Source organism: Etheostoma cragini, chromosome 16 (genome assembly GCF_013103735.1).
Source record: "Etheostoma cragini isolate CJK2018 chromosome 16, CSU_Ecrag_1.0, whole genome shotgun sequence".
Taxonomy (NCBI): domain Eukaryota; kingdom Metazoa; phylum Chordata; class Actinopteri; order Perciformes; family Percidae; genus Etheostoma; species Etheostoma cragini.
This window is the reverse complement of record NC_048422.1, coordinates 23,578,531-23,593,679: the sequence shown is the minus strand read 5'-3', so window position 1 is coordinate 23,593,679 and position 15,149 is coordinate 23,578,531. Positions and strand designations below refer to the sequence as shown.

Genomic DNA, 15,149 nt, shown 5'->3' with positions numbered 1-15,149 from the left:
CACACACACACACACACACTCTCTCATACACACACACACACTCTCTCTCTCTCACTCAAAGACACACTCATACACGACCCACACATGCACTCACTCACGCACAAAGGCATGCACACACTCGCACTCGCTCATGCACGCGCGCACACACTCTCTCATTCACTCACATACACACTTACGCTTGCTCACTCACTCTGAGACCCACACTGACACACAGACCCACACATGCACTCACTCACTCACTCACTCACCCACTCACGCACACACTTGCACTCACTCATGCACGCACTTAGACACTCACTCACACACACACACACACACACACACTCACTCACACTCACTCACTCACTCACTCTTGAGACCCACACTGACCCACAGACCCACACACTCTTGTCACACACGTTTCTGCTTGCATCTGTTAATCTTGAGTTTCAGTTTTTCTTTGAATGATCCCTTCTCGTTGCCTTGATGACTCTTCCAGGCTCCGGTGCTGAATATCGACCTGGCTCCGACCATACTGGACATATCTGGTGTCAACCTGTCCTCTGTGAATGTGGACGGGCAGTCGTTCCTCTCTCAGATGGTCAGCTGCTGCTTTAAATATTTTTCCTAAATGTTACTTTTCCCTTCAATCTTCACAACCTGAAACTTCCCTTCCTTCCTGTCAGGCTCCGTCGCTGCGTAACGGCACCGTACGTCCGGTTTTCCTTGTTGAATACACCGGAGAGGGACATCCGACGACAGACCCTGCGTGTCCCAAACTGGGTCCTGGACTGTCTGTGAGTATCTACCACTACAATAAGAAAAGACTCTGACAATGATTTATTTAATGATTAATCAACAGGAAATCAATCTGCAACACTTCTGATCAATCCTTTAAGACATTTCTCAAGCAGAACTGCCAAATTAATGCAATGTACTGTTTATTCAGCAGCTATTCTGAAACTTTCGATTACATCACAAGATCTTAAAGGGATAGTTGTTGTTTTTTTAAGTGGGATTACACGAAGAACAAAAACAGACATTTTACCTCGCAGAACACGGGAGTTACTGCTGCCTCCGTCGCTTAGTTAGTTTGAGTTAGAAAAGCAGAAATTAGGAATTATTGAGACTAAAATTAAAGGAATGGATGTTGATGATAATCACAGACTGGAATATGTCAACTTTTACTCAATACTATTTCAAAACCACTTCCATTTGTTTTTAAATGCTATAAAATTGAATAAGATGCCCCAAAATTAATGAAAGTAAAGATTTGAACTTGGCAAAGAGCGTTGGGTGGAATCAATCATGTTATTTTGGGGAATTAAAAAGAACATTGATATAGGACAACATGAGGGTTAACCAGTGGATTTGGGATTCGGCCGAACCCCAAAAATCTGGATTTGGTGCATCCCTGATACAAACACACCTGGACCATCTCTTTAAAGTGCTCAGAGGGATGAGGATTTGAATATCTACTGTCACATAAAAGCTGGCCCAACACGAGCGTTAGATAACTCTGTTTTTTCTCAAAGGGGAAACCAGTTTGGTCACTAACTCACAGTAAAAAACAACAGACACACGGGAAAGACAATCTTCCGTAGTCTCTGCAGTCTCTGTTATCTCTGTTATCTCTGCAGTCTCTGTTATCTCGGTTATCTCTGTTATCTCTGTTATCTCTGTAATCTCTGTAGTCTTTGTAGTCTCTGTAGTCTCTGTAGTCTCTAATCTCTATGGTCTCTGTAGTCTCTAATCTCTATCGTCTCTGTAGTCTCTAATCTCTATCGTCTCTGTAGTCTCTAATCTCTATCGTCTCTGTAGTCTCTAATCTCTGTAGTCTCTAATCTCTATCGTCTCTGTAGTCTCTTATCTCTATCGTCTCTGTATTCTCTAATCTCTGTAGTCTCTGTAATCTCTGTAGTCTCTGTAGTTTTTGTAGTCTCTAATCTCTATGGTCTCTGTAGTCTCTAATCTCTGTAGTCTCTGTAATATCTTTGATGTCTGTAGTCTCTGTAATCTCTGTAGTCTCTATCGTCTCTTTAGTCTCTGTAATCTCTCTAGTTTCTGTAATCTCTGTAGTCTCTAATCTCTATTGTCTCTGTAGTCTCTAATCTCTGTAGTCTCTGTAATAACAAGAACTGAAACACTCAGGAATAACAGGATGATAATCTTGCTCCGGAGCCATTTTTTAAGAACAAATCTGCACAGATACAAATGCTGGGATGCACCCTGAGATGAGGCAATTCACACTGACGGTACATATGAAGTTACAACTCAAATAAATAAATAAATGTTGTCAAAAATACATCCAGGATCAAAGCGTCCTCATTAGGGATGATTCAGGAAATGTCACGATTTTAGGCTCAGGATTCGATTTAAAATGGATTCTCAATTTTAAAAAACCCTTCACAGTATATAAATGTAGTTACCTTTCCCATGTGATAGTACACGCGCCATTACGAAACCGAAAAAAAATATATGAACGTGTACAGTACAGGAATCGATTTTGGGAATTCTAAGAATATTTTGAGTCGGTAGAGTTTGAATTGACTCATGATTGTGATTGTGATTTTTTTTTTTTTTTTTTTGCACACCCCTAGTCCTTATCTGGTCTTAACCCTCGTGTCGTCCTCGGGTCAAATCTGAACCCTTTTGAAAAAAATAAACCTTTTTATCAGAAAAGTGTGTTTCAAACAAATCTTCTGAAAAATAACTCGTGTTGTTCCACAGAAAACGCTCTTCACAAGTAAAATAAAACATCAGCCCACTGCGTTCTTTAAATGTGGATGTTTTATTCAATTTTATAGCATTCAAAGGCCTTTTATTTATGAAAGACCATTGAACAAAGTGTCCCAAAAAGCTTCAAAAATGTCAAAAGGCGGGAAAACATCACAAGGGGTTAAAGGTGCTGTACAAATAAAGCTGACATGGGCAAATACATTGGTCTCTCAACACTTTAATTAACTTTATTAAGACCAACCAGGGTGTGACCTCCTGGCTCTTTCCACTTCATCTGAAGCCTTTAAACAGCATTTCTTTGTTTTTTGTTAAGCTTGTTGATCCTGTTTCTGTCGTTAGCAGTAATGATGTCACCTTAACACACAACAGCCTGAAGCAAGGCACGGTTACACAACTTTATAATGACCTCAGAGGACGTTCCTGGGGGAAATAACCTCTTTTTTTCCATTTTCCATTTTAATGCATTGCTCAAATGCCAGATGTACACTGAGCAAGATGAGGAGAGGCATTTTGAAAGCTCCAGAAAAAGCAAATCATTTTTAATTTAATTTATACGGTTTATTGATCCCCACTGGGGAAATTACAATGTACACTCTGTGTACACTTTGTTAGTAATCACTACACACTGGCCTGAAATACACACTGCTCAGAGGGAGAGATGTCAGAGTGGGGGGGCTGACAGCTGGGCCAGCCCCCTGAGCTGTTGGGTCTGAGGGGGGGGGGGGGGGTACAGTGCCTTGCTCAAGAGCACCTGGCAGTGCCCAGGAGGTGAAGTGGCCCCTCTCCAGCTACCAATCCACACTCTGTACTTTGGTCCGTATGGGGGACTTTGGTCTGTATGGGGACCTTAACCGGCCCAACTCCCTACGGACTGAGCTACTGCCCCCCCCAATACGGGTTAACCTTTGCTTGGTTTTTGAAAGAAACTTCTATGTCCAAGATCAAGTTTGAGTTATTTTTAACTCTTTATAACCAGTTCAGTTTTGCGACACCCTAATATGTGGAAACTTGTCCAAACTGAATAAGCTGTTACACACTCACTGTGTGTATCTTTTGAAGTCTAACAATTTAAAGCGGACATCAATGAACAACGTGCGTTTCAAAACATTTTATAATTGGGTTTTAAACATATTTTATGAGTAAGTGGATGCACTCCTTGGTCTTTTATGGCTTGCTTCCCTACGTCAGTGCTTTGCTTCCCTCTGCAGGCGGCAGGTCCATCAGTAACCGGCTCATTACATCATCGGTCCTGTTACTGATGGCTTTCATCTGAAAACGTAACGACGGTGGTTCTCAGTCGCAGCACTACCTTAACACACTTCATTTTCTCTCTTTTTTTAGCAATGTTTTCCAGACTGCGTGTGTGAAGACGCCTTCAACAACACGTACGCCTGCGTCAGGACCCTCAACAAAGACCACGACCTACAATACTGCGAGTTTGCAGACAGCGAGGTAGACCGTGACTGTGTAATACTCTATCTGAAGTCTCTTTTATATAGACCTTAGTGGTCCCCTAATACTGTATCTGAAGTCTCTTTATATAGACCTTAGTGGTCCCCTAATACTGTATCTGAAGTCTCTTTTATATAGACCTTAGTGGTACTTGGTCCTGACCAACCGCCTCTTTTGCTCATTTGAAAGCCATGATGTCTCTTTTTCATGGGGGGGCCAAATTCTCTGGGCGGGCAAAGAAGAGAAAGGGGAGCTAACCTTGGCCCTTATGACCTCATAAGGGGAAGATTCCAGATCAGCCCATCCGAGCTTTCATTTTCTCAAAGGCAGAGCAGGATACCCAGGGCTCGGTTTACACCTATCGCGGTTTCTAGCCACTGGGGGGCCATAGGGACCACCAACACTGGAACCGACTGTCCGTCTCCAGAGCTGCGTCTCGGGAAGACCTGTAGTCATACATCACTTCAGTTAAAGGATCTGCATGTAGGACTCTTTTTCTGTGACAACGGATGTAAAGAAGCTCAGCGTCTGTTCTATATTTGTGTCCCCTCCCCAGTCGTTTGTAGAGGTGTACAACCTGGTGTCGGACCCCCACCAGCTGGAGAACGTCTGGAAGAAGATGGACCCGACGTTCCTGCAGGCGATGAACCAGCAGCTCATAAAGCTGCAGTCCTGCCAGGGCGACAGCTGCCGCGACATCCAGTGAAGAAGAAGAGGCCGAACGCCGACTCTGTGGAAGACGGGGTCGGTTCATCTGACCGATCACCACGAGTGTGACCGCTGCGTCGGCCATTTTCATAACCATGTTTCTACATTTTGACTCATCTCGGGAAGAAAAGCACAGGTGTACACAATCATATGAGTGATGGCTGGATTCCATTCAGCTGCTTCAGCTTCAGGGTCCTGGTGTTGTGCATGCTGGCTCACTGCATGCATGGTTCCTACTGGGACTCTTCAATAGAACAGAGCCATTGTGACAGTGTGGGAAAATACGCTTATTGGCTTTCCTATTGTCAGGAACTGGTCTTTGCACACAGGGTCCGATGCTAAAAACAGACCAGCAAGAGACTTAGTTCATTCAACATCACATTGTGCCAATCACGCTGCCTCCAGAACGTCCGTACGTCATATATACATAATTATATCCGATCGCATCCGTATTGGGGCTGAACGATATGAGGAAAATACCTCATTGCGATTATTCCTAACTGATGTTGTGACACGATTCACGATGTTGGAGGGAATGATCGCTTTTGTATCATTATTCTCATTGAAAATCATTAACATTGAAAGAAATTAAAATGATGGTAGTGTGATTTTTGTGCGAGGCTCTGTACCAAACAGAGGTTTTCTTTAGTCTGTAGGTTAGGATTTATAGGCCGGGACGTCTCTGCAGCGACGCAATACTTCCTTCAGAACGGTTTGACACATATTTGCCATTAATAAATATTGCGCCTCCCTCCTGCCATATGGACATTGCACTAGTCCGTATCGCGATTTTGATTAAATTGCAATTAATTGTGCAGCCCTAATCCGTAGGAGGCGTTTTAAAGGTGTTGTGACATTTTTAGAGATCCTTCAGACCCCCAACCCCCTAAATCCTTCTTGTCGGGTATTGGCTGGAACACTGTTTGTTTGTTTTTGTTTGTCTGGGCTGTCTACAGAGACCGGATATTTTAACAGTGTGTTCTGAGGACACGCACATCGTGGATAGCGGAGAGATGTTTACTAAATGTGACAAAAAAAGGTTGTAGCCTTACAATAAACGCAACGTCTCTTAGAGTCCTTTTAGTTAACGCGCATCGGACTCTAGGCAAGGTTTCTGTTCCCAGCAAAAACTGTGCGTACAGAAAAATGTAAGGACCTTTTTTTATTTTTATTTTTTTTAAAGATGTTGGAGCTAAATATGAAAAGTACAGCCAGCAGCTGGTTAGCTGTAGCTTAGCATAACAGCTAGCCTGGCTCTGTGAAACAGTATCAAAACATGCCTACCATCATCTCCGAAGCTCACTGATTAACACGTTATATCTTCTTCGATTTGTAACAAACAGAAGTGTCCACCGGTTTAGTCCCGGGCTATTTCTTGGTCGGTAAAGAAGAAATAATCCTCTTAGTACTATGAATAGTTGTACTTTTACACGTCTTTGTACAGACCCTCCACCAGGAAGCAAATAAGCCTCAAACTTTCCCTTTAATGTTCTTACCTGTGCTTTTCTTACAACGACGAGTCAAAATGTCTGCTGTGAAAAAGACTGTTCTCATGAGCTGTGCTCATTTATCTCTCGTTATATCCAGACGAATCTCTCGTCCGGTTTACATTGTGCAGATGTGTTGCTCTGCTTGTAAACTGACTTCTGTTCATCACAATGTTCAAGGTAAAAAAGGCCGTCTCAGCACAACCCAATGATACACAACCAAATGATACACAACCCAATGATACACAACCCAATGATACAAAACCAAATGATACACAACCCAATGATAAACAACCCAATGATACACAACCCAATGATACACAATCAAATGATACACAACCCAATGATACACAACCCAATGATACACAACCAAAGTTTTGCACATACACTGTAGCTCATTAATGTAATCATTGTTAAAGGAGGAGTTCCACATTTTAGAAAATACACTTTTTGCACAGTTATCTTAGAAGATTTAACTCTCATGTCTGTCCGTTCTGTATAAAGCGTTCACGAGTAGCGTTTAGCTTAGCTTAGCACGTAAAAAGTAAGGAAAAGTTGTTTTCAAGGCAACAAAACAAACCTCCCGGCAGCTCTAAAGCTTTGTTTTTTTAACCCTTGTGTTGTCTTCCCGTCGACCACGCAACTTCTTATGTTTCTGGGTCAGAATTAAAAATTTATTTTCAACACTTTTCTTGCTTTTCCCAATGTTTTTGACACTTTTGTTTCTTTTTTCCATGGTTTTTTTGTCACTTGTCCCAAAGTTTTTGCAATTTTTCAACCATATTTGTTGTTTTTTCACAACATCTTCGTCACTTTATTTCAACATTACTTTATTTATTTTTTCAGTTTTTTTTTTCTTCAAATTCTATAAAGTTTAATAAAACACCCAAATTCAAAAAGCTTAATGTCCTGACATGTCAGGCTTGTACAAATAAAAAAAGAAAAAGAAAAAAGAAATAAGATGAGTTTATCGTCAAGCTTTAGAGACGCTGCGAGGCGGAGGTTGTTGTCTCTGGACGGAGCCAGGCTAGCTGTTTCCCCCTGTGTCCACTCTTTATGCTATGCTAAGCTAAGCTAAGCTAAGCTAAGCTAAGTAGCCGCTGCCTCTGTCTACATATTCAGCGTACAGACATGAGCAAGATTTCCCCAAAATGTCAAACGGTCTCAAACCTTAGTAGAGTACAGCTCTGGTCTCTTAAACATTGTCGATCTTTTTAATGTTTTTTTGTTTCTGCAGAACTTTACATGGAAGAAGTTCCAATTAAGTGCCTCAAATCTTAAGAAATTGAGTTTTTTTCTTTTAATTTTAATCCTCATGTCTGTTTATTACAATATTTTACACTGAGTATTAATGATTGAACACTTATAAAGAGCCTTTGAACATTTGAAATGAACGCTTTGATCCTGCGTGCCTTGTGTTTGCACTGACGAGGCTCACGTGCCTTAACTGTGAATGTATTTGCAATGTGATGATAAAATTTAAAATAAATCTAAAGAAAAATGTACATGTGCCTCATTTGGATATTTCAAAGACCTATTTATCATGTATAAACTGTATATTAACAATAAAAGGTTCATAACACTAGAATGTAGCTGTATGCAGCTCTAAGGATATTTTTAAGTGTAGAAGTATTTGTAGACAAGTTTTATTAAAGTGTTGTTTTGTATAAGCAACAGTAGAAGAAATATCAGTTTAAATATACTCCACTACAAGTAAAAGTCCTCAATTTTAAACTGTTGCTGGAGGAGTACACAACTATATACTACACCCATTTACTGTCTTTAAAACTAAACTACACCCATTTACTGTCTTTAAAACTAAACTACACCCATTTACTGTCTTTAAAACTAAACTACACCCATTTACTGTCTTTAAAACTAAACTACACCCATTTACTGAATCTAAAACTACTATATACTACACCCATTTACTGTATGTAAAACTACTATATACTACACCCATTTACAGAATGTAAAACTACTATATACTACACCCATTTACTGTATGTAAAACTACTATATACTACACCCATTTACAGAACGTAAAACTACTATATACTACACCTAGTTACTGTATGTAAAACTATATACTACACCCATTTACTGTCTGTAAAACAACTATATACTACACCTAGTTACTATCTGTAAAACTACTATATACTACACCCATTTAATGTCTGTAAAACTACTATATACTACACCCATTTACAGAATGTAAAACTACTATATACTACACCCATTTACTGAATCTAAAACTACTATATACTACACCTAGTTACTGTCTGTAAAACATCTATATACTACACCCATTTACTGTATGTAAAACAACTATATACTACACCTAGTTACTGTATGTAAAACTATATACTACACCCATTTACTGTCTGTAAAACAACTATATACTACACCCATTTACTGTATGTAAAACTATATACTACACCCATTTACTGTCTGTAAAACTACTATATACTACACCCATTTACTGTCTGTAAAACTACTATATACTACACCCATTTACAAAATGTAAAACTACTATATACTACACCCATTTACTGTCTGTAAAACTACTATATACTACACCCATTTACTGAATCTAAAACTACTATATACTACACCCATTTACTGTCTGTAAAACTACTATATACTACACCCATTTACTGTATGTAAAACTACTATATACTACACCCATTTACTGTATGTAAAACTACTATATACTACACCCATTTACTGTATGTAAAACTAGTATATACTACACCTAGTTACTGTATGTAAAACTATATACTACACCCATTTACTGTCTGTAAAACTACTATATACTACACCCATTTACTGTCTGTAAAACATCTATATACTACACCCATTTACTGTATGTAAAACTACTATATACTACACCCATTTACTATATGTAAAACTACTATATACTACACCCATTTACAGAATGTAAAACTACTATATACTACACGTAGTTACTGTATGTAAAACTATATACTACACCCATTTACTGTCTGTAAAACTACTATATACTACACCCATTTACTGTCTGTAAAACTACTATATACTACACCCATTTACAGAATGTAAAACTACTATATACTACACCCATTTACTGTATGTAAAACAACTATATACTACACCCATTTACTGTCTGTAAAACAACTATATACTACACCTAGTTACTGTATGTAAAACTACTATATACTACACCCATTTACAAAATGTAAAACTACTATGTACTACACCCATTTACTGTCTTTAAAACTAAACTACACCCATTTACTGTCTTTAAAACAACTATATACTACACGCATTTACGGTCTGTAAAACAACTATATACTACACCTAGTTACTGTATGTAAGACAACTAAATACTACACCCATTTACTGTATGTAAAACTACTATATACTACACCCATTTACTGTCTGTAAAACAACTATATACTACACCCATTTACTGTATGTAAGACAACTAAATACTACACCTATTTACTGTATGTAAAACTACTATATACTACACCCATTTACTGTCTGTAAAACAACTATATACTACACCCATTTACTGTATGTAAAACTACTATATACTACACCTATTTACTGTATGTAAAACTACTATATACTACACCCATTCAATAAAAAGGTAGAACGAGGGATGAGTACTTTGGATGACTGCTGAATGATTTCAGTACTCGTCCATGTGTACTTTAGACTTCGGGTTTTGAACCTAACATTATAACTGCACCCACGATGCATTAGACTACACCACCGAGTATACTATTTATGTATTGCACGTAATATCGTCATTGCATATTTTCTCACTTTAAACCTTGTAGTAGCTCGATTTGTGTACAAATTTCAGCCAAAATGTTTCACACGCGTGGTTGAATTCTCTTTAATTCTCAGAGTTAGTTTAACAAAAGCAAAACCACACCTTTTGACAATTGAAAACAGAGGATGGAGACGGGGACAACGTCAACATTTTATAGCAGAACTAAAGCCAGCAGGTGGGGGGGGCACAGTCAGTTTCAGTACTACACGGATCCGTCAGAGGTACTTGTACACAGCTCTGTCCTGCAGGGTCTGAACCTCTAGCTTCACCGGGCATTTGTACAAGTGTGACAGCAGGGACTCTGAATAGCCTATCAGGAAGTAGAACTTCTGCGGGGGGAGTTTCTGGAGCATCAGAGCGCACACTACGAGCACGTTGCCGCGCCGTTTGATCACAATCTCGTTGGCCAGGCAACCGTGGAAGGTCCCGAACATGAAACGCCTCAGGAACAGGTCCTCCGTGGTCCGCTCAGCCGCACCCTCCTCTCCTTTCAGGTTACCTAGAAGAAACGGGACGGAGGGATGTGCTGAGACATACGGCAGGAATCCAACGATTAATAGAGCTGCTGAATCTTTTAAGAATCCAGATTTCATTTTGAATCCAAATCTAGATTTTTAAGGGTAACTTTGTATTTTGTTTTCCAACCTGGACTCTATTTCCCCATGATTTTGTGTCAAAGTAGACTCGCTTTTGCCAGACCATCCACACGTTGTGGGGCGGAGGAGGGTCTGGCTAGTCCACAGAGTATTCTGGGATAGGAGCACACAGTGCTCTGGTTTATTGGCATTTCTTTAAACCAATCACAATCGTCATGGGGCGGTGCTTAGCGCCGGCACAAAGCCACTGTAAAAAAAACGTCGTACGAGAGAAAACTCCGATTGGACAGATAGTCTAGCTAGCGGTCTGGATTCACCCTGCAGAGATCTGAGGACCAGGTAACCATAGTCCTCAGATTGGACAGATAGTCCAGCTAGCTGTCTGGATTTACCCTGCAGAGATCTGAGGACCAGGTAACCATAGTCCTCAGATTGGACAGATGGTCTAGCTAGCTGTCTGGATTTACCCTGCAGAGACCTGAGGACCAGGTAACCATAGTCCTCTGATTGGACAGATAGTCCAGCTAGCTGTCTGGATTTACCCTGCAGAGACCTGAGGACCAGGTAACCATAGTCCTCTGAAATCCGCCGGAGTTTAAAATTCCAACAAAAAGAAAGCAGAAGGAAACAGAAATCGTCAAAAATACACACATTCAGTGGAATTTTCAATCCCAGAAGTGAAACGTTCGATAGACTAGTGTCGAAGTGACTTATGAGGACAACACATTTTTTAACTGGTCCTTTGTTTAGCAAGCAGCACCTTAACACACCTTCAGTTTCCTTCCCCTAAAAGGGCTTTTTGTCATGGATACAGATTATTATTCTAAGTGTTTGACAACATTATGGAAATAATCCCAACAGAGAGTGAGATAGACCTTTCTGTTAAAGAGTAAGATCCTTTTTGTTTAACATGAAACGCCATCACCAAACTACACCAGACTCCATGTTAATAATCAGTACTTTTAGCCTGTATAGTAGCAGCATATTTCCACATCTAAATGGGTGTATTTAGGGTTTATTTCAACCAAACCAGAGCAGTGATTGTTTGAACAGTGAAAAGACAAACCAAGACGGGGTTGTTGCACCAGACTCCACTTAAATAAACAGTAATTAAGACTTCTTAAAACACACTTCATTCAAAGTCCGCAGAAACAAACTCAAACTAATAAACACCATCTTGGTTTGTCTTTCCACTTTTCCAACAATCACCACTCTGATTTGGTTGAAATAAACCCTGAATTCACCCATTCACATGTGGGAATATTCCAGCTCTGTACACGCTAAAAGTAGTGATTATTTACATGGAGTCTGGTGAGTTTGGTCATGGTGATTTTGGGGCTGTTTCATATTAAACAAAAAGGATCTTTCTCTTTAACAAAAAGGTATATCTCTGTAGGGATCCTTTCCATAATGTTTCCAGACACTGAGGAATTTGCGGCTGTCGGTTGCAGCTTTCTTGCCCAAAACTGGACCAATTTCAAAGATTTCGGTTATCACTAGTTACTTAGAAATGTTACATCATTGTAACTCTAGATTCAAGTAGCATGGTCATGCTCACTGGTGTTCTGCGACAGCCATCCTTTGCGATGGCCGATGTGATGAGGTGGAAGTGCTTGCTCGTAGGTCAAAGGTTTGTCTCCTTTCCCCACTCGGACACGGGCTGCTCGATTCTGGAAAACAAAATCAAAAGAAATAGTGCAGAACGTCAGTAAAAAGAGTCTTTAACTCTCTGAAAGCTCTCTAGAGTTCGTGATCCACAAGTCAAGCGTTCATACATGCTTAAGTACACCTTTGTGTAAATCCCAAATATGTACTAAAAGGACTGGAAGATAACTACTGCATTTTTTCATATGTATTCTCAATAAGTATTTTTTAACCCTCCTGTTGTCTTTGAGTCAAATTTGACCCAAAGACAACAGGATGTTATCTACTAACATATACCTACCTCTCCGTCTCTGCTGATTGGGAATGATTGAGATTTCTCTTGCACATCTACCAGAAGACTTACAGCTTCCAGACAGGTTGCTCACGTCACATCTACGTCTTCCAGCTCAGTTGGAGGCTGCGCCGTAACGCTCAGCATCACCAGGAAAAGAGCTTCTAACAGACCTCACTGGTCTCCGTCCAGAGCAACGGGGTCTGTTAGTCCACTTCCTTTAACTGTCTATGGTCAAGACACGTCTAACAACAGCTGGTTCACGGTGATGTGTGTTTACCTTGCAGCACACTGCAGTGACGTGGAGGGCTCTGCTTCCAGGGGAGCCGCATAGTGAGCCGGACCGGGCCAAAGCACTCTGCAGAGGAAAACAGGAGCAAAACAACAGATTAGCATGACTAGTTTCCAAAAAATAAAAACAGAAGGTACAGTTGGAGGCAAATCACAGGAGTCAGTAATAGCTGAGCTCATGAAATGATGCTCAGTTAATTGAAAACTCCAGTGCTGTGCTACAGTAGTTCATCTCTATAATTTCCATGTTTATGCTGATTTAAACTCACGCTGCTCCACATCTCCGAGGTAAATATTGTACTTTGTTCTCTACTACTTGTTGTCTGACAGCTTTACAACTGAAGGTCTGCTTTCTGTCCCCAGAGTCAGAACTAAACAGGGTGAAGCAGCGTTCAGTTTCTATGTTCCTCACATCTGGAACAAACTCCCAGAAACCTGCAGAGCCGCTGCTACTCTCAGTTCTGTTAAATCGAGGCTGAAGACCTTTCTTTTTGATGCTGCCTTTCTTTAAATGACTGCTCGTTTCTTTAAATGTCTTATGCTGCACTGTAACTTTTATTCTTGTGTTTTATGTGTCTTAATGTTTATATTTTTTAACTGATTTTGTGTAAAGCACTTTGAATTGCCCTGTTGCTGAAACGTGCTCTACAAATACAGCTGCCTTGCCTTTAGTTACTTCTCAGATGACAGTGTTTTCCTCTCGTTCCTGTCCAGTAAAAACCACGTATCTCCAGATGTTGGATGATAAACTGAAGAGCGATATGTTCCTTTATGTTGAGGGCATAGACTGTGTATTATTAATATTAACAGTCTACGGTTGAGAGACTTTGTTAGACGATGTTAAAATGGAAAAACTGGCTTGTAGCGTTAGCTGTCACACGTTTAACAACATGAGAGACCGGAAGTTCACGTTATCCTGTAGCTAGGTTACACCGTTAGCTTCTAAATGAACTCACTCTCAAACTGTAACGTTACAGCCGGATGGAGCAGAGCCCACTGACATGTTACAATCTCAACATGAGTTCATAGAAATGTATTAAACGGTTAAATATTGTTAAACTTACCAGCAGCCTCACGCTCGCGGTGCTGCTCAAGGACGCCGCCGCCATGTTTTTCAAACATTAAACGTAAGCGGCGTAGCGAGCTAAGACTATTTTCTCAAATTCGTGATTATTCCGTTGTTTTAACGTGTAATTAAAACTCAAACACTCGACTGATTATAACTCGTGTTAATAATAGTCCAAATGAGTTTGTCTATGGTGAGCAATGCCTGTACACTGGAACTGTTTATCCAACTGTCGGGCACCTGTTTCCGCCGGGCAACTGTTGACACGTACCATCCGGATTCAGACAAAGTAAAAGAACAGCTAACTATAAAGACAGTTATAATAGCGATTATTGATTTTAGAGTTAATAGTTTTTCTATTTTTTATTTCTTTTCGTGTGAGTAATTAACTCGAATCAAACGTGTTTTTGTTTATAAATAACTTATTTCAATATTAAATGGAATTGAGTGTATTTACATGTTCAGTCCGTACGAAGGTGCACTTATTTTGAAAAGCTGGCACCGGAAGTGTCACTATTGTTCTAGAAGGAGAAACACAGGTGTCAAACAACCGTCTCCCAGCGACTCCCACTTGCCTATAAAACTTATATTTCGGGACAAAGACTCTTTTTTTTCTCGGTCTCCACCTCGTCGGTTGGGATACTCCGCCGGTTGGTGAACACGGTTAACCGTTAAAAGCCGTTAAAAGCCGTTAGAAGGCGTCATGGCGTCGCCCCTGCAGATGACAGAGATGTACGACAACGCTCTGCTCGGGATCCTGCAGCACGTCGGGAACATCCAGGACTTCCTCCAGGTCTACTTCGGGTTCCTGTACCGCAAGACGGACTTTTATCGGCTGCTGTCGGGTCCCACCGAGAAGATGGGCTTCCCCCCCGGCGTGGCGGAGAAGATGGTGTTTAAGGTGACGTTTTTTTGGGGGGGGGGTCCTCATGTTGTCCTCATGTTGTCCCCATGTTGTCCCCATGTTGTCCTCATGTTGTCCTCATGTTGCCCCCATGTTGTCCCCATGTTGTCCCCATGTTGTCCCCATGTTGTCTTCATGTTGTCCCCATGTTGTCCTCATGTTGTCCTC

At 40.5% G+C, this 15,149-nt stretch overlaps 3 protein-coding genes across 3 annotated transcripts in view; 2 read left to right on the top strand and 1 right to left on the bottom strand.

Moving 5' to 3' along the window:
* gnsb (glucosamine (N-acetyl)-6-sulfatase (Sanfilippo disease IIID), b) overlaps positions 1-5,144 on the top strand; it is a 16,041-nt gene extending 10,897 nt beyond the window's left edge. Inside the window, exons 8-11 of the mRNA XM_034897006.1 lie at positions 470-580; positions 666-776; positions 4,060-4,170; positions 4,727-5,144. Coding sequence (XP_034752897.1) covers positions 470-580; positions 666-776; positions 4,060-4,170; positions 4,727-4,876 — 483 coding nt within the window. The 3' untranslated portion in view covers positions 4,877-5,144. The remainder of the gene's footprint in view (positions 1-469; positions 581-665; positions 777-4,059; positions 4,171-4,726) is intronic.
* The window catches only part of mrps24 (mitochondrial ribosomal protein S24), an 18,975-nt gene extending 4,603 nt beyond the window's left edge, over positions 1-14,372 (bottom strand). Inside the window, exons 1-4 of the mRNA XM_034896197.1 lie at positions 14,076-14,372; positions 13,001-13,078; positions 12,343-12,454; positions 10,395-10,687 (exon numbers count right to left, since the gene is read on the bottom strand). Coding sequence (XP_034752088.1) covers positions 10,404-10,687; positions 12,343-12,454; positions 13,001-13,078; positions 14,076-14,120 — 519 coding nt within the window. The 5' untranslated portion in view covers positions 14,121-14,372 and the 3' untranslated portion in view covers positions 10,395-10,403. The remainder of the gene's footprint in view (positions 1-10,394; positions 10,688-12,342; positions 12,455-13,000; positions 13,079-14,075) is intronic.
* A 173-nt stretch (positions 14,373-14,545) lies between these two features.
* nudcd3 (NudC domain containing 3) overlaps positions 14,546-15,149 on the top strand; it is a 5,018-nt gene continuing 4,414 nt past the window's right edge. The window contains exon 1 of the mRNA XM_034896160.1: positions 14,546-14,978. Coding sequence (XP_034752051.1) covers positions 14,781-14,978 — 198 coding nt within the window. The 5' untranslated portion in view covers positions 14,546-14,780. The remainder of the gene's footprint in view (positions 14,979-15,149) is intronic.